This window comes from Amblyraja radiata, chromosome 13 (genome assembly GCF_010909765.2).
Source record: "Amblyraja radiata isolate CabotCenter1 chromosome 13, sAmbRad1.1.pri, whole genome shotgun sequence".
Taxonomy (NCBI): domain Eukaryota; kingdom Metazoa; phylum Chordata; class Chondrichthyes; order Rajiformes; family Rajidae; genus Amblyraja; species Amblyraja radiata.
In genome coordinates this window covers 16,900,195-16,926,828 of record NC_045968.1, presented here as the reverse complement: position 1 = coordinate 16,926,828, position 26,634 = coordinate 16,900,195, and the positions used below count along the sequence as shown (strand labels likewise).

The 26,634-nt window shown below is 44.2% G+C and overlaps 1 protein-coding gene across 4 annotated transcripts in view; it reads right to left on the bottom strand.

Moving 5' to 3' along the window:
• opa1 (OPA1 mitochondrial dynamin like GTPase) overlaps positions 1-26,634 on the bottom strand; it is an 81,734-nt gene that overhangs the window by 48,698 nt on the left and 6,402 nt on the right. Inside the window, exons 2-13 of one of the 4 annotated variants that reach the window (XM_033031311.1) lie at positions 24,159-24,467; positions 20,697-20,793; positions 17,366-17,470; positions 15,882-15,935; positions 12,938-13,014; positions 10,053-10,163; positions 7,513-7,566; positions 6,397-6,501; positions 5,218-5,304; positions 3,657-3,770; positions 2,536-2,616; positions 373-447 (exon numbers count right to left, since the gene is read on the bottom strand). In XM_033031311.1, the coding sequence (XP_032887202.1) occupies positions 373-447; positions 2,536-2,616; positions 3,657-3,770; positions 5,218-5,304; positions 6,397-6,501; positions 7,513-7,566; positions 10,053-10,163; positions 12,938-13,014; positions 15,882-15,935; positions 17,366-17,470; positions 20,697-20,793; positions 24,159-24,425 (1,227 nt within the window). In that variant the 5' untranslated portion in view covers positions 24,426-24,467. The remainder of the gene's footprint in view (positions 1-372; positions 448-2,535; positions 2,617-3,656; positions 3,771-5,217; positions 5,305-6,396; positions 6,502-7,512; positions 7,567-10,052; positions 10,164-12,937; positions 13,015-15,881; positions 15,936-17,365; positions 17,471-20,696; positions 20,794-24,158; positions 24,468-26,634) is intronic. The other 3 variants (XM_033031313.1, XM_033031312.1, XM_033031314.1) reach the window with 3 other exon arrangements.

Sequence of the window (26,634 nt, the reverse complement as noted above, 5' to 3'; positions counted from 1 at the left end):
AATAAAATCTAATGTACAATTCACTCTCCCATTTTGGAAGCTTCAATTTGTGTAAACCAACTTTTGAGAGTTTAAAATACATTCAGATTATTTGTGTGGCTGCATGGTAACTCAAATTTCACTGTATGTGACAATAAATGTAACTTGAACTTGATTCAGGTCAATTATATATTAAAATATTCCTCTGTTAATAATGTGCTGTTTCATGTTTGATAAACTCATTTTTTAAATTTTGGCATGATCTGAGCAAAGATGAAAATTAAACATAGACAATTAGTGTTCACAAAAATAAACTCTGAATGGTACCAAAGCTAGGCCAACTCCTCAGATGACGAGTGCACGAGTGCTCTGGCAGACATCAGGTGGCCTTACCTCAGGACTCACGGTTTGCCCTTCCTTCACGCTGCTCCTCATTCTGATTTCTATTTCATTGCGCAATGCTGCCAGCTGCAGAATCAGAGAAATCAATCATTCATGGATGGCAAAGGTTTGGATGAATAGGAAAACAAGACACAGAGTGCTGGAGTAACTCAGTGGGTCAGGCAGCATCTGTGGAGAACATGGATAGGTGACATTTTGGGTCGGTCCGAAGAAGGACCCTGACCCATAACGTCACCCATCCATGTTTTCCTGAGATGCTGCCTGACCCACTGAGTTACTCCAGCACTTTGTGTCTTTTTTTTGTAGGCCAGTATTTGCAGTTCCTGGTTTCTACATTTGAATGGATAATAAATGTTTTCGAGGGATGGGGGTGAAATGCAGGATAACGGGACAAGTATAGATGTGGCATCTTGGTCGGCATGGACCAGTTGGGCTAAAGAGCCCATTTCCCTGCTGTACGAGTCTCTGATACGGCATTGAAGATATAACATTCACTTTGGAAAGTCACTTGTTTGACTAAACTTCACTGTCTCAAGTGTTAGCTGTACAAAAGCAACTTGCCACACGACCACATTCAACCAACTTTCAATAGTATCATTTATATAAAATCACGAGAGGAATAGGTCGGGTAGATGCACAGAGTCTCTTGCCCAGAGTAGGGGAATCGTGGACCAGAGGACACAGGTTCAAGGTGAAGGGGAATTTAATAGGAAACTGAGGGGTAACTTTTTCACACAAACGGTAGTGGGAGCGTGGAACAAGCTGCCAGAGGAGGTAGTTGAGGCTGGGACTATCGCATTGTTTAAGAAAAATTTAGACAGGTACGTGGATAGGACAGGTTTGGAGGGATGATGACCAAGCGCAGGCAAGTGGGACAAGTGTAGCTGGGACATGTTGGCCGGTGTGGGCAAGTTGGGCCGAAGGGCCTGTTTCCACACTGTATCACTCTGCGACTCTAGTTGTGAACTTGACAGAAAAGTTTGGTTTGCCAAATCAAATGGAATACTTTCCAGACCATCTATTCAAGAACAGCTGTGTGCTGAGGATGAAAGTGCTGCAACATCTGAAGGTTGTGGAACTCATCCAGGTAATGTCCATCTGAGGACAACTCTAACCAACACATTTGTTTTTTTCACTGTGCATAAAGATATAGATCAATTCAAAGTAATTTAAGCTGAAAGTCTTTAAACACCCTTGGTATACATAAAAAGCAATATAAACGTAGGTAGACAAAATTGCTGGAGAAACTCAGCGGGTGCGGCAAATAGGCAATGTTTCGGGCCGAAACCCTTCTTCAGACTGATCTGAAGAATAAACGTAATAGTCTACCTGACATTAATTTAACCAATGATTACAAAATCTTGTGGTACGTGGAGTGAAAAAGTGTAGAAACAAGCCCTTCGGCCCAACTTGCCCACACCGGCCAACATGTCCCATCTACAATAGTCCCACCTGCCTGCGTTTGACCCATATCTCCCTAAACCTGTCCTATCCATGTACCTGTCCAATAGCTTCTTGTTATTGAGGGAGTGCAGCGTAGGTTTACAAGGTCAATTCCCGGGATGACGGGACTGTCATATATTGAGAGAATGGAGCAGCTGGGCTTGTATACTCTGGAATTTAGAAGGATGAGAGGGTATCTTATTGAAACATAGAAGATTATTAAGGGTTTGGACACGCTAGAGGCAGGAAACATGTTACCGATGTCGGGGGAGTCCAGAACCAGGGGCCACAGTTCAAGACTAAGGGGTAAGCCATTTAGAACAGAGACAAGGAAACACTTTTTCACACAGAGAGTTGTGAGTCTGTGGAATTCTCTGCCTCAGAGGGCGGTGGAGGCCGGTTCTCTGGATACTTTCAAGAGAGAGCTAGATAAGGCTCTTAAAGATAGCGGAGTCAGGGGATATGGGGAGAAGGCAGGACGGGGTACTGATTGGGGATGATCAGCCATGATCACATTGATTGGCGGTGCTGGGTCGAAGAGCCGAATGGCCTACTCCTGCACCTATTGTCTATTGTCTAAACTATGCGATACATATTGCAGGGTAATAATTTTGCTGGGCAATTTCAGCACTGAGATTTAATGCGGATTGCAAAACATTTTTACATCCTAAAGGATGGTGATCAAGCCCAAAGACCCCGACGGGAACTCACATCATCCTCCTTGGTCAGGTCAAACTCCCGCGAGCTGTCTTTAAATATAGCCACGTGGTGAGGGCCTTCACTCAGTGTTACCTGCATCAAATCAAATACACAGGTTACACAAGAAGTGGTTCTGAGTAAAGGCCACTGTCTACAAACGTTCATCAAAAGAGAATAAATTAATACACATAGACCAATCCCTTCCTTTTTATTTGTGCGCTGTTATTGTTGTGCTTGTTTGCTGTTGTATTCAGAATATTTAAAATAACTTTTGATCTAGTGGTATAGCAGATGGTGTGAAATTAACTTACAAATCTTAACTCATCTCTGACCCCTCTCACCCTGGCCACAAACTCTTTGTATCACTTCCCTCTGGAAGGCGACTCCAGACTGTCAAAGCTGCCACAGCCAGACATAAAAACAGCTTTTTTCCACGAGTAGTAGCTCTACTCAATAACCAAAAATCTGTAGCCTCCTTTTGCTCTGGTATTTTATTTAATTCACATGTTTAATCGATAATGTTTTATTATTAATGTTTAATGTTTTATGTGTCATTTCTAACTGTCACTGTATGTCATGTTGTCACTTGCGGTCGGATCACCAAGGCAAATTCCTTGTATGTGAATACTTGGCCAATAAACCTATTCATTCATTCAAATACATTTGAAAACTATAATGTGGTGTTGCTCATTAACAAACCTGATAAATTCTATTATTGCCTGTAGATAGGCAGAAAATGCTGGAGTAACTCAGCGGGACAGGCAACAACTCTGGAGAGAAGGAATGGATGACGTTTCTGGTCGAGACCCTTCTTGTGTCTATCTTCGGTTTAAACCAGCATCTGTAGTTACTTCCATCACACCATTATTGCCCTTTTTGAGCATTTTCACAAGTACTACTCCATGGTTATGCTGAGACTTAATAAGCGTCATATTGCTATAATTCAACACATTTTGAGCATAGTACTTTTCTCAAAGCAATATTGTGATAGAGATCAATATCAAGTAATTTCCATGAACGAACATGCAAACAAACATAAATGATTTACAAAACACAAATGATATTTGTCAATGATTACGTCCTGACATCTTGAGTGTTTAAGTACAACTCTCTCTGAAATGTAGAAGGCTCACCTTGACAGGTGTACGGGTCATCATTTCACCGGAGCCACGAGGAAATATCCTGGCTTGTGCAATCATTTCCAGCACACTGGTCTTGCCAGCACTCTGGTCTCCAACTACAACTACCTACAGGTAAATAACATCTATTCATTAAAAGTAAAGCACTGTTTAGTTTTAGCTTAGTTTAGAGATACAATGCATTAGCAGGCCCTTCAGCCCAACGAGTCCATACCGACCAACGATCACCCGTAGCCTACCCTACACATTAAGGGCAATTCACAGAAGCCAGTTAATCCCCAAACTCGCACGCCTTTGGGATGTGGGGGGGAAACTGGATAATCAAGAGGAAAGTCCATGCGGTCATGGGGAGAACGTACAAACTCAGTACAGACAGCACCCGTAGTGTGTTGTCAGTTAACAATCAGCACAGGAGCACCTCAAGGCTGCGTACTCAGCCCCTTGCTGTACTCACTCTATACTCATGACTGTGTAGCCGGACATAGTGCGAACTTCATCATCAAGTTCGCCGACTACATCACTGTTGTGGGACGAATGACTGATGGGGACGAGTCAGAGTATAGAAGTGAGATCGACCGATTGACCAAATGGTGCCAGCACAATAACCTGGTCTCAACACCAGCAAAACCAAGGAACTGATTGTGGACTTTGGAAGGGGTAGGATAGGGACCCACAATCCCGTTTAAATCAACGGGACGATGGTGGAGAGGGTCAAGAACTTTAAATTCCTGGGCGTGCATATTTCCAAAGATCTCTCCTGGTCCCAGAACACTGATGCAATTATAAAGAAAGCACATCAGCGCCTCTACTTCCTGAGAAGATTACGGAGAGTCGGTATGTCAAAGAGGACTCTCTCGAACTTCTACAGATGCACAGTAGAGAGCATGCTGACCGGCTGCATCGTGGCTTGATTCGGCAACTTGAGCGTCCAGGAGCGGAAGAAAATGCAGAAATGTTGTGACCACTGCCCAGTCCATCATTGGCTCTGACCTCCCTACCATCGAAGGGATCTATCGCAGTCGCTGTCTCAAAAAGGCTGCCAACATCATCAAGGACCCACACCATCCTGGCCACTCACTCATCTCTCCGCTGCCATCAGGTAGAAGGTACAGGAGCCTGAAATCTGCAACATCCAGGTTCAGGAATAGCTACTTCCCCACAGCCATCAGGCTATTAAACTCGCCATCTAACAAACTCTGAACTATAACAGCCTATTGCACTTTATCTGTTTATTTATGTGTATATATATATGGTCTAAGCTATATAGACACACTGAACTGATCTGTATTTATGCTTACAATACTCTGTTGTGCTGCAGCAAGCAAGAATTTCATTGTCCTATCTGGACACATGACAATAAACTCTCTTGACTTGACTAGTCAGGATTGAACCAGGGTCTCTGGCGCTGTGTGGCAGCAGCTCTACAGCTGCGTCACTGAGCAGCCAATGTTGGCAGACATGAAAATCATCCGTAAACTTGGCTCAGTATCAGCAAGATTATAAACGTATCCAGTGCATGTTTTGTACGGCAACACCAAGACAATTCACTGCTCACCCGCGGCAGATGATCCTGGGTGTTGTAGTTGGAATCATAGTCCGATAGAATGTCCAATACTTCAGAATACAAATCGATCAAAGACTTCTAGAAAGAGAATTATTGGATTAAGCTAGATAATGATTGGGTATGTCAGTGTAAAGGGCCTGTCCCACTTGCCGATTTTTTCGACAACTGCCAGCGTCATTGACTGACGTATCAGGGTCCCCGAAAGATTTTGAACATTTCAAAATCCAGCGGCGTCAAAAAAAATGTTGCGATGCTTGAGGAAACACCGCGCATCAATACGTCATCACGCCAGGACTTTTACGGTGACCTGATACGTCAGTCAATGATGCCGGCAGTCGCTCTAAAAAAATCGCCAAGTGGGACAGGCCCTTAACAGAATTCAAGTGAGGTAGCTGAATAATCTTTGAACACAGTACTTCCAAAAGCACTTAACACCTTGACAATAGTTCAAGTTCCATTTATTATCACATGCACCACTTGGTACAGTGAGATTTGAGTTACAATACAGCCATAGAAATTTTTAAAAAAAAACCACAATACACAATAGAATTTAACATGAACATCCCCACACAGCGGAATCAATGTTTCCCACTGTGAGGGAAGGCAATAAAGTTCAGTCATCTTCCTCATTGTTCACCCGTGGTCGCCCACAATAGGCATTTACCTTACAATAAATAGATGTTTTCAACTGAATTCTGACATTCATTAACTTAAACCTACTGGTCTAATACCATGGATGAGAAGAATTTGGCTAATGTATTAAAAAATGTGAAAAAAAGTAGTCTAGGGGGCTTTCTACATTTTGATAGAAGTAGCAAAATGTTGAGAATGAAACCTTTGGGATCTGGTATTGTTTCGTCTTTCTACTGAGCATGATGTATCTTTACACTTACCACAGCCCAGCGTCAGGTTAAAGAACTGATCAGATCTATTGGACAGTCTTCTGCGAGAGAGGCTTATCGGTAGGTATCGCAGGTTAGTTATTTTTAAGACGGGAGTCAGAGGTTATGGGGAGAAGGCAGGAGAATGGGTTTAGGAGGGAGAGATAGATCAGCCATGATTGAATGGTGCAGTAGACTTGATGTGCCGAATAGCCTAATTCTACTTCTATCTAATGAAAAAAGGGCCAATGTTTTCACTCAGAAGTTGGTGGCTATATGGTATATTCACCTTCATTTTCCGCTTATGAATGCCTTTATCATCTCTCTGAAGAACTTGTTTCCGTAGCTCTTTGTTTTCTTTCTCTAGACGTTCGAGGATACGTTGGTATTTCAGCTATGAGAAAGGGAAGGGCAAGAGAAAAATCAATTGCTTTCCTTTGTAAAGTCAGATTTCATTTCAAAGCAGTTCATCTTTTGTGACTGTGCAATTATAAATTAATGAATTAAGGCATTGAACATGTACATTACAGTTTAGACAATAGACAATAGGTGGAGGAATAGGCCATTCGGCCCTTCGAGCCAGCACCGCCATTCAATGTGATCATCCCCAATCTGTACCCCGTTCCTGCCTTCTCCCCATATCCCCTGACTCCGCTATCTTTAAGAGCCCTTAAGAGTTTATGCTTCAATCTTTCATTACACCTGTGCTGTCCAAAAGGAACACTGCAAATCCATTTTCAATTGGTAAAAAAATCAATAGCACCTTCACTGAACATGTCACTTCGGTACTCCTCACACACAGCAGGCATTTGCACTTGAATATTTTTGTGCATATGTGTGTAGACCATGTTAATGTGCCTGGCCTTGAGATTCTGAAGTTGTGGAGGAGGAGAGGGTATGCCATTAAATATCAGGGGAGGCAGGCAGGCAGGCAGACACTTCAGAGAACAGCACTGCTCCTGCAAGCTTCATCTTGATGGGTGGAGACAGTGACCAAGGCTGAAGGTGGTGCGGATGGTGGAATCTTAAAAGGAACAGGAGTGAAATGCAAAAAAATGCTGCCTGACAATTGGAGGCAAGTCATTTGTGCCAAGTGAGACAAAATATGCATTAAACCCAAAAGGGCCTGTCCCACTTGGCGATTTATTCGGTGACTGCCAGCATCATTGACTGATGTATCTGGTCACCGAAAAAGTCGTGACGACGTATTGACGCGCGGTGTTTTTTCAAGTGCCGCAACATTTTTTTTGTCGCCGCTGGATTTTGAAATGTTCAAAATCTTTTGGCAACCCTGAAACGTCAGCCAATGACGCCGGCAGTCGCCGAAAAAAATCGCCAAGTGGGACAGGCCCTAAAGACTCAATGCACAGGTGGCAACTGTCTGTCAAGCATCCATTATCCTTACCTGTGTACGCAAAAGCTCCTCTTGCAGATGTTCAGCTTTGTCTTTGTCCGATACCTGAACAAGAAGCAAAGGAAGTCAGATACTGAAAGAGAGGAGACTACATTTGGGTAAACGAGGGCTGGCCACTCTGTCTTTCTGCTCAGAAGATAACACTTTAATACTCACGCAATATTACTCATTGTCAGGCCATTGTAGATTCAGGTTCAATTACATCACAGTCCGAGTGAAATTCCACCTCAAGGACATCATAATTACTGCCAAACTTCATCACAACCGCCACATATGATCATCTCATTTATTTATTTTGTGAAAATGCTTCAATAAACCTTTTTATTGTGGACGAATTTGGGGATGTCAACACAATAAGATATCCGGGATTTAAGGGCCTGTCCCACTGTACGAGGTAATTCAAGAGTTCTCCTGAGTTTCCCCTGATTCGAACTCGGAGAATTACAGTAATAGCCGCTCGTAGGTACTCGGGGCACTCGTGGACATTTTTCAATGTTGAAAAAACTTCACGAGTTTCCGCATTTCCCGAGTACCTGCCGTTAGCGTTACGAGCCGCTAAGAGACGAGCTCCGACGTGCCCGCTACGTACATTCTACGTAATTACCACAAGTTTGATTTTTTTTTAAACTCGGAAGAGCTCTTGGGTAAACTCCTACAGTGGGACAGGCCCTTTAAGCTGTAATCCGTTCCTCCCTCTGCTCGAAGGGGAATACTGAGGACATGCCGTACTTCAGGCTGGTTATAATGAAGTTTGTTTGCCATCTAAAGTTATTCTGGCATTTCAACGTTACAACAAACACTTCATTATTAGTATATAATTAGTTGTAAAATAATAAACAGGGTATTAATTCAAGCTGCCATTGAGGCATAAGCTAGCGTCGAGGATCAGCTGTTGCGGGCAGAAACCCATCTGGTGTTCACGGATTGATTTTGATGCTAATAAAAACAAGGAAAGTTTTCATTACAGGAATCTGATTGGCTTCATTATCTGCACACCTGAGGGCGGGAGTCAAACTAAAACATGTCTTTAAAGACTATGAAGCTTGAATAGTATTAACACATTATTTTTTATTACATGATGTTAGAAAACGGTTACAAAATTGAAAGTAATAAAAAAATGGTTGAAATGATCAGAAGTGCAAAAGTTTGATTGCAATTGTTGATACATTGTTGGCACAGCATGTTCGCTTTTACATCCGTGCTCACCTAAGCTGTCGGTTAGATGGATAGGGCCAGAATCGTTATTAATCTGTGTGCAATATGCAACTGACCAGAGCAATACACCTCGAAAGATTCCCGCTCTGCCGGGAATTATTTCACCCTCCTACAAAACAATCGCAGACTATCCCCCCCCCCCACCCCACACCAGACATCAGTCTGAAGAAGGGTCTCGACCCGAAACGTCGTCTATTCCTTCTCTCCGTAGATGCTGCCTCACCCGCTGAGTTTCTCCAGCATTTTTGTCTACCTTAAACTATTGTAATAATAGATTCTCCCAACAATGCCTCAAAGAAAAAGAGCATCCACATAAAAGATTGTCAGCTGTTATCAGGTAATTTAGCTAGATTTAGCTCTTGGGGCTAAAGGAATCAAGGGATGTGGGGAAAAAGCAGGAACGGGGTACTGATTTTAGATGATCAGCCATGATCATATTGAATGTCGGGGCTGGCTCAATGGTCGGAATGGCCTACTCCTGCGTCTATTTTTCTATGTTTCTAACTGAACCATCCTACCACAACTAGAGAGCAGTCCTGAACCATCTACTTCATTGGAGAGCCTCAGACTATCTTTGATCGGATTCACTGGCTTCATCCTGCGCTAAACATTATTCACATTATTCCCCTCATCATGTATCCGTACACTGTGAATGGGTCGATTGTAACCATGTATTGTCTTTCTGCTGACTGGCTAGTCCGCAACAATAAGCTTTTCACTGTACCTCGGTACACGTGACAATAAATAAACTGAACTAAACTCAATGATTATTGGGCATTACTATATAAAATCTTCAAGCATTACTTAAAGGTAGACAAACATGCTGGAGAAACTCAGTGGGTGAGGCAGCATCTATGGAGCGAAGGAATGGGTGACGTTTCTGGTCGAGACCCTTCTTCAGACTGAAGTGTCACTTTTGGTATCATTTGCAACTTCTGGGCCATTTCTAAGCTGGTGGATAAGTTTAAATTGTATCCACCCATTTAATATCACGTATAAAAAGCGAATCAAAAAAGAAGAATTGAGTACAGATAACCCGTGAGAAACATTATAAAATTCATGCGTGCAATCCAAGAATGTGCAAATAGTTAGAATTGTTTGCATATGTTTATAGCTCATTACTGCTGCAAACAAAATGTCTCAACTTCCAATAAGAGTCAATCTCAGATGGCTATTTCTCAATGAACTTTCAAATAGTGTTTGCTTTGATGTGCAATGTAATGAATGAGCAATTCAAATATGCACAACACCTTGGGGCAAGCGAGTGGCCCAGTGGCCGAGTTTGGATTATTTCAAAGGACAGTTGAATGGATCACCTTTGGCTTGTGTTGGGAGGAGCCAGAGTTTAACTGATCGGCGACCCTGCGCGCTGTTTCTTCATGCTCCTGAATTTGTTGCTGGATTAGAACCAGTTCCCCAAGCACACTCTGCCACCAGTTGCCAAGAGGCAAAAGGTGGGAATTAGGGAGGAACATACAGGAAAAAATAAAAATAAAACACAAAGGTAAAAGACAAATGAACGCGTGGGAGGAAGGTATGCAGAGCTTAATGAACAGCGACTCGGAGTGCGGCAACTGGTGCCCATTAGTGAGGGGCAATGTTCCGCAAAACCTGGCTGTAACGTAAGGCCACATACGTTCAAACAACTCAGGCTAGATGTCCTATCATCCAAATTACTCTTCAAATCATGGTTAAATTAAATCACTATAATACATACTCCACTTATAACAGTTAAATAATGACATCATTAGAAACTATAACACATCACAGGATCCGCCCCTTCGGTCCACAATGGTTGTGCTGAACCTCATGCCAGGTTACACTAATCTCCTCTGCCTGCACCTGATCCATATCCCTCCATTCCCTGCATATCCTACACACAATACCCCATAATGAAAAAGCAAAATGTGATATTTCAGTTATTTATTTTTAATTACTTTGCAAATATCTATAAACACCTGTTTTTGCTTTTTAATTATGGGGTATTGTGTGTAGATTGATGATAAAAAATAATGAATTTAATCCATTTTAGAATAAGGCTGTAACGTAACAAAATGTGGAAAAAGTGAAGGGGTGCGAATGCTTTCTGAATGCACTGTATGTCTAATGTTGGACATTTCTACACTGTGAAAGAGCTTCTTACTGTCTCCCTGATCTACGCCTCCCATAATTTCACAGTCCCTCCTCACCCACTGACATTCCAGAGATAACAATCCAACTCTATGCAACCTCAGACTCACCACTCTCTGTGAGAAAAAGTGTTTCCTCGTCTCCGTTCTAAATGGCTTACTCCTTATTCTTAAACTGTGGCCCCTGGTTCTGGACTCCCTCAACATCGGGAACATGTTTCCTGCCTGTAGCGTGTCCAAGCCCTTAACAATCTTATATGTTTCAATGAGATTCCCTCTCATCCTTCTAAACTCCAGCGCATACAAGCCCAGCTGTTCCATTCTCTCAGCATACGACAGTCCCGCCATCCCATGAATTAGCCTTGTAAACCTACGCTGAACTCCCTCAATAACAAGAATGTCCTTCCTCAAATTAGGGGACCAAAACTGCACACAATACTCCAGGTGTGGTCTCACTAGGGCTCTGTACAACTGCAGAAGGACCTCTTTGCTCCTATATTCAATTTGTCTTGTTTACTCTACCCCCTGTACACTCACACAAATGTCCAGCCAAATTGTAGTGGGCTGGGTGAATAATGGGATGAATGACGACGAGATAGGGTACAGGAAGAGATACAAAGGTTAATAACACAGTGCCAAGACAAAAGCATCCCACTCAATGTCAGCAAGACGAAGGAGCTAGTAACTGACTTCAGGAATCAAGGTTGTGTACATGCCCCTGTTAGCATCAATGATGCTGAAATGGAGATGGCTGAGAGCATTAATATCACCAACAATTTGTCCTGGACCAAGCATGCTTAAGGCACAGCCAAGAAAGCTCACCAATGCCTCTACTTTCTCGGAAGAGTAAGGAAGTCCGACATGTCCTCGAAGTCTCATACCAACTTCTACTGGAGCACTGTAGAAAGCATCCATCAGGACGCATCACAGTGTGGTTTGGAAACAGCTCTGCCCAACACCATAAGACATTGGAGACACAAAACGCTGGGGCAACTTAGCTGGTGAGGCAGCATCTATGGAGAGAAGGAATGGGTGACCCCTTGAGGGGTCTCGACCAGAGGCGTCACCCATTCCTTCTCTCCATAGATGCTGCCTCACCCGCTGAGTTGCTCCAGCGTTTTGTGTCCACCTTCGATTTTGTGTCCACCTCCAGCATCTGTAGTTCTTTCTCACGCATTGCAGAGAGTTGTGGATCACTGAGCAGACTCCCCACCGTCGACTCCATCCACACTTTGCACTGCCTCGGGAAAGCGGCCAACATAATCGACGACCGCTCACTCACTCACAACCTGGGCATTCCCTTTTCTCCCCTTTCCCGTCTGGCATAGGAACAAAATTACACACATAATCGGGAACAGCTGCTTCCCTGTTGTTATCAGACTGCTGAATGGACCTCTCACAAGCCAAGGGTTCGTGATTCTTGGTCCTCCAAAATGGAATTTAAACGGGAGGTGAATGCCTGATCTGCCAACCTATCCCACTGTGGGCATTAGACTGTATTAGTAGCTGCGCATTCTCTATGCCTGCAACACCACAACACTGTAACACTATATTCCCCAGTATCTTTATCTTTGCACAACCTGTTAGACTTGTGCATGGCTTCATTGCACTTGGATATAATAAGATTTAACTGGATAGCATGCAAATGCAGTTTTCATTGTATCTCGCTACACCTGACAATAATAGACAAATACTAAAATTGTTATCAATTTATTCTTGAAAATAGGGCAGACTTCACTGTGCGAGCTAGATTTTTAAGAGACATCTATAAATGGTAATAAATAATTTGTGAAATGTCTTCACGCTGCGTGCTAAGTAGGTGAGAGATTCTTCTCCATCCAGTAAATCTTCACATTTACTGTACACAGATCAGCAAAATAGATAAAGCAAGTTGGATAAGTATTTTATCACTTTATAATCTACACATTATACTGTACTTCAATATTTTAAATTTGGCATTTGGAGCCGCAGGGTTTTAATGTTCTTCAATCATTCTAATGTCATTTAAGATAATCCAAACATAAGCTTTGATGGTCTGCATTAAGGTGAGAACTAATTTATTCCACACTTACCTTCTTATGCTGCTTCCCATTAATGTCAAAGGCCTGGGTGTCAGAGGCTTTCATGGCAGCCGAGCTTTCTGTCGAATCTGCAACAACCGAATCAGAGTGAACCGATGTTTAGTTTCAAGTAAACTACATGGAATTCTGAATGTTTAACACACTTCTTTACGTGAAGCGAAGCCTGACTTTAACAAATTGTCTCCAAATCTGGGGTCCTGTGGCTTGGCGGGGAATTGCGAGGTTTGCCGTTCTCTTATCTCTGTTTCCCTCGGCAGTTCAGTGGTTTTTGGGGGCGGCATTGAAGAGGTGCTGGTTAGTGGCTTCTGTGCATCTCAGAGGTGGTATGTACTGCTGCCTCTCTGCTCAGTTCATGTCAGAAGGGATATGAGCGGAATTAGGCAATTCGGACCATCATATCTACTCTGCCATTCAATCATGGCTGATTTATCTCTCCCTCCTAACTCCATTCTCCTGCCTTCTCCCCATAGGCTGAGAGAATGGAGCTGCTGGGCTTGTATACTCTGGAGTTTAGAAGGATGAGAGGGTATCTTATTGAAACATTGAAGATTATTAAGGGTTTGGACACGCTAGAGGCAGGAAACATGTTCCTGATGTAAGGGGAGTCCAGAACCAGCGGCCACAGCTTAATAATAAGGGATAAGCTATTTAGAACGGAGACGAAGAAACACTTTTTTACCCAGAGAATTGTGAGTCTGTGGAATTCCCTGCCTCAGAGGGCAGTGGAGGCCGGTTCTCTGGATACTTTCAGGAGATAGCTAGATAGGGGTCTTAAATATAGCAGAGTCAGGGGATATAGGGAGAAGGCAGGAACGGGGTACTGATTGGGGATGATCAGCCTTGATCACAATGAATGCCGGTGCTGGCTCGAAGGGCCGAATGGCCTACTCCTGCACATATTGTCTATTAACCCTTGACACCCATCAGGTACTCTGTCGGTGGAATCAGTGAATGCTTCAGAAAGGTGCTTGGGTAGCAACCGAGCAGGCTGCACTTGTGTTGATGTAGGTAGGGTCAACAGGCAAGGGAAGTGTGTGCCATTACAATCCTAACTGGAACCGTGCAGGAGGTTATAAGGCTGCGAGGAGTTAGAAGGGCCACGTGCTAACGACCACACAGCCGCTGACTGACTCTTGTTGTGCAGTACTGCACTGGCTGATCACAGGCTGCTGCTGATTAGTTTAGTTTAGAGATGCAGCACGGAAACAGGCCCTTCGGCCCACCAAGTCCATACTGACCAGCGATCCCTGCACACTAACACTAGCCTACACACACTAGGGACAATTTACACTTATACCAGCCAATTAACCTACAAACCTGCACGTCTTTGGAGTGTGGGAGAAACCCACGCGGTGACGGGGAGAACATGACTGATCTGCTGGGTGAAGGGGCATTTGGCAATGATATCGAAAAAGAATGCCAACGGGAGATGTTTAAGGAAGAACTGCAGATGCTGGAAAAATCAACGGTAGACAAAAATGCTGGAGAAACTCAGCTGGTGAGGCAGCATCTATGGAGCAAAGGAATAGGTGACGTTTCAGGTCGAGACCCTTCTTCAGACTGATGTGGGGGTGGGGAGCGGGAAGAAGAAAGGAAGAGGCGGAGACAGTGGGCTGTAGGAGAGCTGGGAAGGGGAGGGGAAGGAAGGAGAAAGCAAGGACTACTTGAAATAGGAGGGAGAGATAGATCAGCCATGATTGAATGGCAGAGTAGACTTGATGGGCCGAATAGCCTAATTCTGCTCCTATCACTTATGAACGTATGTGCATTTGAATGAAAAGCCCTTGGCTCTTCCCATCAACTTACTGATTGAAAAATAAGTTAACGGGCACTTGCAGCAAAATGCCATTCCAAGTTAGTTGTTACAATAACCAATATTATTGCCCTTATTGCATGCGCAGTACAATTGTCTGCATTTGGGCTAATAATTTGGTGTTCATACCATTTCTTACTTGGTAATACTCAAATTCACTTGTCTAAAGTCTTTTTGGTCTAATATAGCTTTTTGCCACTAATTCACATGCTTGCAGTAAGACTAGGTGATAATATTTTCACACAGGAAAAGTAGATTACATAGAGATCACAACTGACCTTAATATGAATAAATCACAAAGTTAATGTTACACACACCATTCCACTAAAATGTCATTGAAGTCAAAGGAGGTAAACTATGGCAGTCTTTAACCTTGCAGCTTGTTCATTAATATTTTAAGTTGAGGTTTTAAAGAGCATGTTTTTCTATCTGTAAAACACATCCTTTACAGGAAGGAAAGACTGATAGAATCTGTTGTTAAGTACAACAACTAATTAATTGATAGAACTTGAAGTTTCTGTTTTTCCACTATCAGTACTCTATGGAGAGAAAGCAGGTTTAATTTCACGTCGATGTGCAAAGCTCCAAAAGTGATTTCCAATTGATACTCAAATCATGACGTACAAAGACAGAAAAGGAAACTTTTTTCAGTGCTGGTATTAACAAAATAGAATTTTTAGTAATCAATTAAACAAAAAAAGTCTTCAATTCTCGATACTGCAAGTAAAGGGCCTGTCCCACTTACCTAATTTTTTTCGGCAATTTGCTGGCACTCGTCATAGTCGCAGCAGGCCGCTGAGAAATGTCAAAATGTTGAAAATCCAGCGGTGATCAGAACAAGGTACGACTTTGGGCGACTACTCACGACCATACAGGTGTCACCCTGCGACATGTCGCCTGTATGGTCGAGAGTAGTCTCCCAAAGAGTAGTGCTTTTTTCTGGTCGCCGCTGGATTTTCAACATGTTGAACATCTTTGCCGACCTACTGTGACTTTGACGAGTGCCGGCAAGTCCGCGACAAAATCACATAAGTGAGACAGGCCCTGAAGACAAACAGCATCACGGTTACTTTGTAAGCTGTAAGTAAATGGGTTAAAAGACAACAAAGACAATTTACACACCTAACAATAGAAGCAGATCAGAGACTCCTTTGACTTCATTGTATAAACTTTCACCTGTAAAAAGTCAGCAAAATGTAAACAAACACAAATCAAACGTTTAACTTTGCCCCAACGCACACCGTGACAAACAACACATTTAAAAGTTCTGTTCCAGGATTTTATAATAATACAACTTAATCATCAAACTCTTAACTGCTACATCTTAAGGTACATGTAGGAAGGAACTGTGGATGCTGGTTTACACCGAAGATAGACACAATGAGTAACTCAGTGGGACAGGCAGCATCTCTGGAGAGAAGGAATGGGCGATGTTTCTGGTCGAGACCCTTCTTCAAACTGAAGACTGAAGAAGGGTCTCGACCCGAAACATCTTCAGGTATTATTTACCACCCATTTTATGCCATTGATAGGCAGAGGAATTTGATGTTTGAGAATGGTCAAGCAGCAGACTGACAAATAGTTACAAGTTATTGTACAGGAAGTGTTTCAGTTACGTAACTTGGCAAATGTGTGCTGCAACCAAGAGAATGTATTACAGTGTAACGTTAGATGCCTTCAGTGGAATCAGATTTACCAGACAGTAACATGATATTGTGTAATCACCAATCCCAATTGGTATTGCAAACTCTATCATTAAATGTGGAATTCTTTGCCACAGAAGGCAGTGGAGGTCAAGTCAATGGATATTTTCAAGGCAGAGATAGATTCTTGATTAGTACAGGTGCCAGGGGTTATGCAGAGAAGGCAGGAGAATGGGGTTAGGAGGGAGAGCTGGATCAGCCATAAGTGAATGGTGAAGTAGACTTGATGGGCTGAATGGCCTAATTCTGCTCCTATCACATGACCTTATGAGCCTAAATAATGCCTACTAGGCAAGGACCAGCCAACAGTCCTCAAGGTGCCACTGAAACATACTTTGCAAAGAAAAGGTAGACAAAAAGCTGGTGAAACTCAGCGGGTGAGGCAGCATCTATGGAGCGAAGGAATGGGTGGCGTTTCGGGTCGAGACCCTTCTTCAGACTGATGTGGGGGTGGGGAGTGACAGCGGGAAGAAGAAAAACAAAAATTAGAACCAAAATAGTTCATTTAACTAACACTCAAGACATCTGAAATGGGATGAAGTGTCTCAGTCCAGTAAGTAAGGCATTGAAGGTAGACACAAAAAGCTGGAGTAACACAGCGGGACAGGCAGCATCTCTGGAGAGAGGGAATGGGCGACGTTTCCGTCAAGTGGAAACATCCTCTCCACATTCACTGTATCCAGGGCTTTCACTATTCGGTAAGCTTCAATGAACAGCAAGGAAAATGATTGAAGTCCTAGCATGGGAAAGTATATAAAGCCCGCTAACGATAGAAGAACCAGTCAGCATTTTCGAACAAATCTCTGCACAAATGGGTCCGAGGCAAAAATCCCAGTAATGTATCACATCAAACACCACGACCTTCAATACATGTAGCTGCGATATCACAACCCATATACAAACCTGGTGTTAGGAGACTTTTCAGATGATCCAGGCTTTCTCCAACCTTATCAAAATCTGGCAACAGTTTGGCAAATTCCACTCCATGAAAGATTTTCCTAAACTTTTCTGAAATAAAGTTCAAAATATATTAATGTCTATATTTTAAAACATGATTATTCTTCCACGGGAACATTTACTAGTTGGGAAATAGCCCCTCATATCTGCAAGGGAATTTGGTGACGTGATACTTGAATTTTGGCATGTTTAAGAAAGAACTAACTGCAGATGCTGGAAAAATCGAAGGTAGACAAAAATGCTGGAAAAACTCAGCGGGTGAGGCAGCATCTATGGAGCGAAGGAATTTTTTTTTCCCCAGTGTGTGAGTGTGCAGCCATTTTGAGTTTTCTTGCTGCCAACATTAAAGACTTCTGTTGTAAATTGAAGACTCTCAAGTTTTGTGCAGACCTAGAAAATGAACACAAAAGTTATTTTCTTTCGTGAACACTTCTGTGTTCTTTTTCTAGGTCTGCACAAAACTTGAGTCTTCAATTTACAACAGAAGTCTTTAATGCTGGCAGCAAGATAACTCAAAATAGATCTGTCACTTGCAATTCTATTTGTTGTTGCCTGAGCATACACAGTGTCTGGGATTGCAGAATTCCAAAGATCCATGCAGGTGATTCACCCGACACACTGGCTGCGTCATTGAAACGCACAAAAGTAGATGCTGGGATCTGGAGCAAAACACAAAGTGCTGGAGGAACTCAGGGTGTTGGCTCGGGACCCTTCTTCAGTCTGAAGCGTCGCCTGGCCATTTCCCTTCCCAGCTGTCGCCTGTCTGCTGAGCTCCTCCACGTTTTGCTTGATGATGAGGATGTGTTAATTATTAACTTTCCAAGTTTTATAGCCTCTGGTTCCTGCAGATTGAAGGGTGACAAGTATAATCCCCCTTGTTTCAAAAGGGCACAGATAATAAGGAACTGCAGCTCATGTAACAATGGCAGGGATATTGCTGACTGCATTATAAAATACTGCAATAGTTCGGGTTGTTCGGATTAGTACGGGTGTCAGGGGTTTTGGGGAGAAGGCAGGAGAATGCGGTTAGGAGGGAGAGATAGATCAGCCATGATTGAATGGCGGAGTAGACTTCATGGGTCAAATGGCCTAATTCTTCTCCTATCACTTACGACCTTGTGAGCCTAAATAATGCCAACTTGGCAAAGATCAGCCAATAGTCCTCAAGGTGCCACTGAACGATACTTTGCAAAAAGATATCAGAACCAAACAAGTTAATTTAACTAACACTCATGGGATCTGAAATAGGATGAAGTGTCTCAGTCCAGTAAGTAAGGCACTGAAGATAGACACAAAATGCTGGAGTAACTCAGCGGGACAGGCAGCATCTCTGGAGAGAAGGAATGGGCAACATTTTGGATCAATAGACAATAGGTGCAGGAGTAGGCCATTCGGCCCTTCGAGCCAGCACCACCATTCAATGTGATCATGGCTGTCCAGACCCTTCTTCAGACTGATGTCAGGCGAGTGGGTGGGACAGAGATAGAATGTTAATTTGTGTTTATTGTATGTTTTGTTATTTATTATTATTGTGTAGGACTGCAGGCAACGAAATTTCGTTCAGACCGAAAGGTCTGAATGACAATAAAGGAATCTAGCTATCTGTCTGTCTATCTATGCAGTCGGACAATAAGACCGGTGGGAGAACTTAAGTATGACCTTAAGTATATGAAATGTTGAGGGGCATAAATGGGATAGACAGTCAGAACCTTTTCCCCTCAGGTTGGAACTGTCAAGTACTATTCTGCTGCTATCACTTATGACCTTATAACCTTAGAAAAGGACATTGTAACATAACAAAGTCAACATGGATTTATGAAAGAATCATTGTTTAAAAACATATTGGAGGTAACTGAGTAGAAAATTGAGAACCAGGGGATATGATCAAGTGTGATCAGTCTGAAGCACAAGTAAAAGAGCACAGGAGTGCAATGAATCGACGCTGCTGGGACTTGTAATCAGCACTGGTCAAGCATGGAGTATAGACAGCAGTTTAACAATGGGGGAAACCCAATTACAGAACATCGCTCCTCAATAATGTACCATACAAAAACATACTTGATAATCTCAGCGTTTTTTGTAAAGGCAGCAGCTATTAGGATACTCGTCTCTGGTGATGATGTGAGAAACACAAAGCATGCGCATTGAGTTTAACAATCTGGGTGCAGAGGAAGATTCTCCTTGGCTGGAGAGTCCACAATCAGGTATCTTAGATTTAGTAGGAAGGAACTGCACATGATGGTTTGCACCGAAGATAGACACAAAGTGCTGGAGTAACTCAGCGGGACAGGCAGCATCTCTGGAGAGAATCGACAATAGGTGCAGGAGTAGGCCATTCAGCCCCTCGAGCCAGCACCGCCATTCAATGTGATCATGGCTGATCATCCCCAATCGGTACTCCGTTCCTGCCTCTCCCCATATCCCCTGACTCCGCTATCTTTAAGAGCCCTATCTAGCTCTCTCTTGAAAGTATCCAGAGAACCTGCCTCCACCGCCCTCTGAGGCAGAGAATTCCACAGACCCCCAACATCAGGAACATGTTTCCTACCTCTAGCGTGTCCAAACCCTTAATAATCTTATATGTTTCAATAAGATCCCCTCTCATCCTAAATTCCAGAGTATACAAGCCCAGCCGCTCCATTCTCTCAGCATATGACAGTCCCGCCAATGGGTGATGCGAGGGAGACACAGATATGGAAGGGAGAGGAGTGAAAACAAGACATTTCCCTTCCACACCTCTGTGTCTCACTCCCCCCTGTCTCTCAGTCTGAAGAAGAATCCTGACCTGAAATGTCACCCGTTCCTTCTCTCCAGAGATGTTGCCTGTCCCGCTGAGTTACTCCTGCATTTTGTGTCTATCTTATCCTTAGATTGAGGATACATGCATGGACATCAAAGACCATGATGATGAGAAACCTCTACACTCAGAAAAAGTGAACCTGAGGAACTCTCTACCAGAGGCGACACACGTTGGTGAATACATTTATGTTTTGAGACAGCAGAGGGCATAAGGAGTTAAGGGGAGAGAACAGGAACACGGCAGAGGATTAGTCATGATCATACTGAATGGTGGTGCAGACAAAAGGCTGTTCCTATTTCTCTGTGAAAAAGGACACAGAGTGCTGGAGTAACTCAGCGGGTCAGGCAGCATCTGTGGAGAACATGGACATGTGACGTTTCACAGAGTGCTTAAGTAACTCAGCGGGTCAGGCAGCATCTCTAGAGAACATGGATAGGTGACGTTTCTGAATTCAAAACTGCTACCAACACAGCTCACCAAAGTCAATGTTTTCGTCGAGTTTCCAGACAAAGTCTGGAATGATCCACTTGTACGCGGTTAGATCTGGTAGCATTTCCTTCCATTCATCATATGTCTGTAAAAAAAAATAGTCAAAGTCCTTTATAGGCATTACAAGAACTTCAGACCAACAGGCCAGTTATATTTTATAATGCGTCAGAATTCTTGCGAGCTCTGTAATTTTTGACGCTTGATAAATATAATTGGCCTGTTAGCTTGATTATCAAACGGTTCAGAATGCAACTGGAATTTTTCATAAGGTTTAGAATTACAGTGAATGATAAAAACAAAATGAAAAACATCAATAAAGACAATTTTAATAGCAATAAACAATCAAATAATATGTAGGAAAGAACTACATTTGTTATGTTGACAAACTACGTATGACAAACTACGTATTTGTTAACAAACTACGTATGTTAGCATTCATAGCAAAAGAATTTGAGTATAGGAGCAGGGAGGTTCTACTGAAGTTGTACAGGGTCTTGGTGAGACCACACCTGGAGTATTGCGTACAGTTTTGGTCTCCTAATCTGAGGAAGGACATTCTTGCCATAGAGGGAGTACAGGGAAGGTTCACCAGACCGATTCCTGGGATGTCAGGACTTTCATATGAAGAAAGACTGGATAGACTCGGCTTGTACTCGCTAGAATTTAGAAGATTGAGGGGGGATCTTATAGAAATTTACAAAATTCTTAAGGGGTTGGACAGGCTAGATGCAGGAAGATTGTTCCCGATGTTGGGGAAGTCCAGAACAAGGGGTCACAGTTTAAGGATAAAGGGGAAATCTTTTAGGACTGAGATGAGAAAAACATTTTTTACACAGAGAGTGGTGAATCTCTGGAATTCTCTGCCACAGAATGTAGTTGAGGCCAATTCATTGGCTATATTTAAGAGGGAGTTAGATGTGGCCCTTGTGGCTAAAGGGATCAGGGGGTATGGAGAGAAAGCAGGTACAGGATACTGAGTTGGATGATCAGCCATGATCATATTGAATGGCGGTGCAGGCTCGAAGGGCCGAATGGCCTACTCCTGCACCTATGTTCTATGTTTCTATGTTAAATCGAAGGTAGACACAAAATGCTGGAGTAACTCAGTCGGACAGGCAGCATCTCTGCAGAGAAGGAATGGGTGACGTTTCGGGTCGAGACCCTTCTTAAGGCTGCAGTAGATGAGGTTGGAGGAGGTGCAAGTGAACCTCTGCCGCACGTGGAAAGACTATTTGGGTCCTTGGACGGAATCGAGGGGGAGGTAAAGGGGCAGGTGTTGCATCTTCTGCAGTTGCAGGGGAAAGTACCTGGGGAGGGGGTGGTTTGGGTGGGAATGGACGAGTTGACCAGGGAGTTACGGAGGGAATGGTCTTTGCGGAAAGCAGAAAGGTGGAGATGGGAAGATGTGGCCAGTAGTGGGATCCCGTTGGAGGTGGCAAAAATGTTGGAGGATTATATGCTGTATGCGACGACTGATGGGGTGGAAGGTGAGGACAAGGGGGACTCTGTCCTTGTTACGAATGGGGGGGGGGAGGGGGGGGTAAGAGTGGAGCTGCGGGATATCGAGGAGACCCTAGTGAGAGCCTCATCTATAATGTAAAAGGGGAACTCCCGTTCTCCAAAGAATGAGGACATCTCCGATGACCTGGTATGGTAAACCTCATCCTGGGCACAGATGCGGCATAGACGGAGGAATTGGGAGTAGGGGATAGAGTCTTTACAGGAAGCAGGGTGGGAAGAAGTGTAGTCTTGATAGCTATGGGAGTCAGTGGGTTTGTAATAGATGTCAGTCGATAGTCTGTCTCCTGTGATGGAGACGGTGAGATCTAGAAACGGTAGGGAGATGTCGGAGATGGTCCAAGTGAATTTGAATGCAGGATGGAAATCAGTTATGAAGTTGATGAAGTCAGTGAGTTCTGCATGGGTGCAGGAGGTAGCACTGATACAGCCATCAATGTAGCGGAGGTAGAGTTCGGGGATAGGGCCATTGTATGCCTGGAACAGTGATTGTTCGATGTACCCTACAAAGAGGCAGGCATAGCTTGGGCCCATGCGCGTGCCCATAGCTACGCCTTGGATCTGGAGGAATTCAAAATGGAAAGTTGTTGAGAGTAAGGACCAGCTCTGATAGGCGGAGGAGAGTGTTAGTAGACGGAAATTGATTGGTTCTGCGGTCGAGGAAGAAACAGAGGGCTTTAAGAACCATCCTGGTGGAGGATTGAAGTGTAGAGTGACTGGACATCCATAATAAAGATGAGGGGGTGGGGGCCTGCAAAACGGAAGTCATTGAAGAGATGAAGGTCGTGTGAGGTGTCTTAAACATAGGTGGGGAGGGATTGGACCAGGGGGAATAGGATGGAGTCGCGGTTTGTGGAAATGAATTCAGTGGAACATGAACAAGCAGAAACAACGGGTCTGCCAGGACAGTTCTGTTTGTGTATATTGGGGAGAAGATAAAATCGGGCCATGCAGGCCTGGGGAACAATAAGGTTGGAGGCTTTGGAGGGCAGGGAGCCGGAAGTAATGAAGCCAGAAATGGTGTGTGACTTTAAGGCCTGGTGCTCGTCTGTGGGGTGATGGTCCAAGGATATGTAGGAGGAGGTGTCTGAGAGTTGTCGCCTGGCCTCAGCCCGGTAGAGGTCAGCGTGCCAGACTACCACGGCACCTCCCTTGTCGGCGGGTATGATTATCATATTGGGGTTGCTGCAGAGGGAGCGGAGTGCTGTACGTTCAGGGGGGGAGAGATTAGAGTAGGTAAGGGTAGTGGAAAAGTTGAGAAGGTTGATGTCACGCTGGCAGCTGGAAATAAAATGGTCTAAAGAGGGTGGAGAACCATACGGAGGAGTCCAAGAGGAGGGGGTCCGGTGGAGACGGGAGAAGGGGTCATCACTGGTTAGATCAGGTAGGATTTACGCAGACTGAGTGGGTGTTATAAATAATAAGTAGAATGAGTCCCACCGCAAATTGGAGGAGCAGCACCTCATATTTCGCTTGGGCAGTTTACACCCCAGCGGTATGAACATTGACTTCTCTAATTTCAGGTAGTCCTTGCTTTTTCCCTCCTTCCCCTCCCCTTCCCAGCTCTCCCACAGCCCACTGCCTCCACCTCTTACTTTCATCTTCCCGCCCCCCCACCCTCACATCAGTCTGAAGAAGGGTCTCGACCCAAAACGTCACCTATTCCTTCTCTCCATAGATGCTGCCTCACCCGCTGTCTACCTTCGATTTTTCCAGCATCTGCAGTTCTTTCTTAAACATAATTAATATAAATGTCATCATGCCTAACAATTGGGAGGAATTTGATTTTAATTTTGATGCACTGTTTTGGCTTCAGGACTCTAAAGGAATAGCCAATAGTTACAAAATCCCCTCAAGATGATTGAAGCAAGCGTGCCATGTATTGGTGCACGCGCCAGTCACACAGAAACTCTTGCTGTGGTTGCGACGTACCTTCTTGGCCGTGTAGCCGCCTCCCACGGCGGATCCCAGCACCAGGTAGCGGATCTTCAGCAGTCGCGTGGCTAACCTGGCCAGGATGAAAGTCCGATGAGGGTAGTTGGCGATTTGTAAAGGGGACGGTCTCGCAGGGAGTCTGTTGAAGGTGGAGTAGGGCTGAGGTTTGGAGGTCCAGTGCAGCCGGCGGAGATGAGCGCGAGGTGCCGTCAGCCTGCGGACAGCCCTGTTCAGCAAGCATAGCTTCCTGACGGCAAACTTCATGTTAACACCGAGGTCGTGTCAGTGGGTGCCAGCAAGCAAAGCCTGGAGATAGAGAGAAATGAATTGTGGCATCATGTAAATATGCTGAATTCCCCATATTACCATGTGAAAAATGTGAAGACTTAGACTGATACAGCATGGAAACAGGCCCTTCGGCCCAACGCTCTATTCTGACCAAGTTGTATCATCTACGTTAATCCCATTTGGACCATATCCCTCCAAACCTTTTGGCCCATATCCCATCATGCATGGACTCTTTTAAATGCTGTTATAGTAATTGCCTCCACTACCTCCTCCGACAGCTCGTTCCATACACCTACCTCCCTCTGCATAAAAAAAGCTGCATTTCATGTTAAATCTATCCCCTCTCACAATAGACAATAGGTGCAGGAGTGGGCCATTCAGCCAGCACCGCCATTCAATGTGATCATGATTGATCATCCCCAATCAGTACCCCGTTCCTGCCTTCTCCCCATATCCCCTATCTTTAAGAGCCCTATCTAGCTCTCTCTTGAAAATATCCAGAGAACCGGCCTCCACCGCCCTTTGAGGCAGAGAATTCTACACTCACAACTCTCTGTGTGAAAAAGTGTTTCCTCGTCTCCGTTCTAAATGGCTTACCCCTTATTCTTAAACTTTATTCCTCACCTTATACTTACACCCTCTAGTTCTAATTTCCCCAACCTTGAGACAAGTCCACCCTGTCTCTCCCCCTTGTGATCTCATACATCTCTACAAGATCACCCCTCAGCCTCCTACGCTTCATGGAATAGAGTCCTAGGCTATCCAATCTCTCCCAATAGCTCCGGTCCTCGAGTCTTGGCAACATGTATTCTTCTTTGCACCCTTTCCAGTTTAATGGCATATCTCCTATATCAAGGGCACTTTGGGTTGGGACCGTTCTTCATTGATAGGAAAGCTTCTGTTGGATATGGGGCAAATGCACCAGCTCAGAGTGACGTTTTGGTTAGCATGGACGAGTTGGGCTGAAGGGCCTGTTTCTGAACTGTATCACTCTGTGGATAATTTAAAACGGGAACATTTGCACAATCCACTGACAACAACAGCTGCCAACAGCAAGAGTAGAGCAATGATTAAGAAGGTTAAATGAATACATTGCCAAACACTCACCAGCCCTGTACTGGGGCAGCGGGGACAGTGTTATCAGACACAGGGCTCTAGGGAGCATTTCCAATTTTATTTACAGCCCAAGTGCCATAAAGAACTATGGATATACATTTAGAGATATTAAAGGCCAGTTGCCCAAATTAGCGCAGCCATCTTTGTGATTTAGAGGACACGCTTTGTGATGCAACTCATCAATGTCCAGACTTCTATTACATCATAAAGCAGAATGTCAAGGCTGCACCAATGTGGTTCCCAGCAGGTTAACATGACTCAATACCCAATCATTTATCACAAGAGTGCAGCCAAGGATGCACTGATAACAGGTACTTGAGCCGGTTCACAGACTCGCCAGCCGCCTGTCACAACTGCGGCGAGGAAGAGACCGTGTTCCACGTCTACGCGCAGTGTGAGAGGTTGCAGCCCCTGTTCGACTATCTGAAGGGGCTGCTCCTCAAGTTTTGGCTACATTTTAGCCCCACACTCCTGGTATTTGGGCACCCGGTACAGAGGGGGGAAGGTCGGGAGGGAGTGGGGTGGGGATCACCCTGTTGGTCTGTTCCTGGGCCTTGCCAAGATGGCCATTCACGGGTCCAGGCAGCGGGTAGTCGATGGCCGCTCCGGGGTTGACTGCCTGCCCCTTTTCCTGGCCAACGTCCGTGCCCGCGTGTCCCTGGAGAGGGAACACACGGTGTCCACAGGGACTTTGGAGGCCTTCCGTGAACGCTGGTCGCCACGGGAGGTCGAGTGTTTTATTGATAAAGTTGGCGTTATATTAATTTGATGATCGTTTGTTTATAAAACTGTCGACATAGGCAGTCTTTGATCGTGTTAATTTGTATATTTATTTTTTGAATAAAAGTATTTGTATAATTTAAAAAAAGGATGCACTGGAAAAGGAGAGCGATGAAGAGAATGAACTGTAAACATGGAGTGTCCAACAGTACAGCAATGGTACACAAGGGACTACAGATGTTAGAATCTTGAGCAAGGAACCCAGCGGGTCAGGCAGCATCTGTGGCGGGAATGAGCAGATGACATTTTGGATCAGGACTCTTCTTAAGACCGACGTGTCTCCATTCAG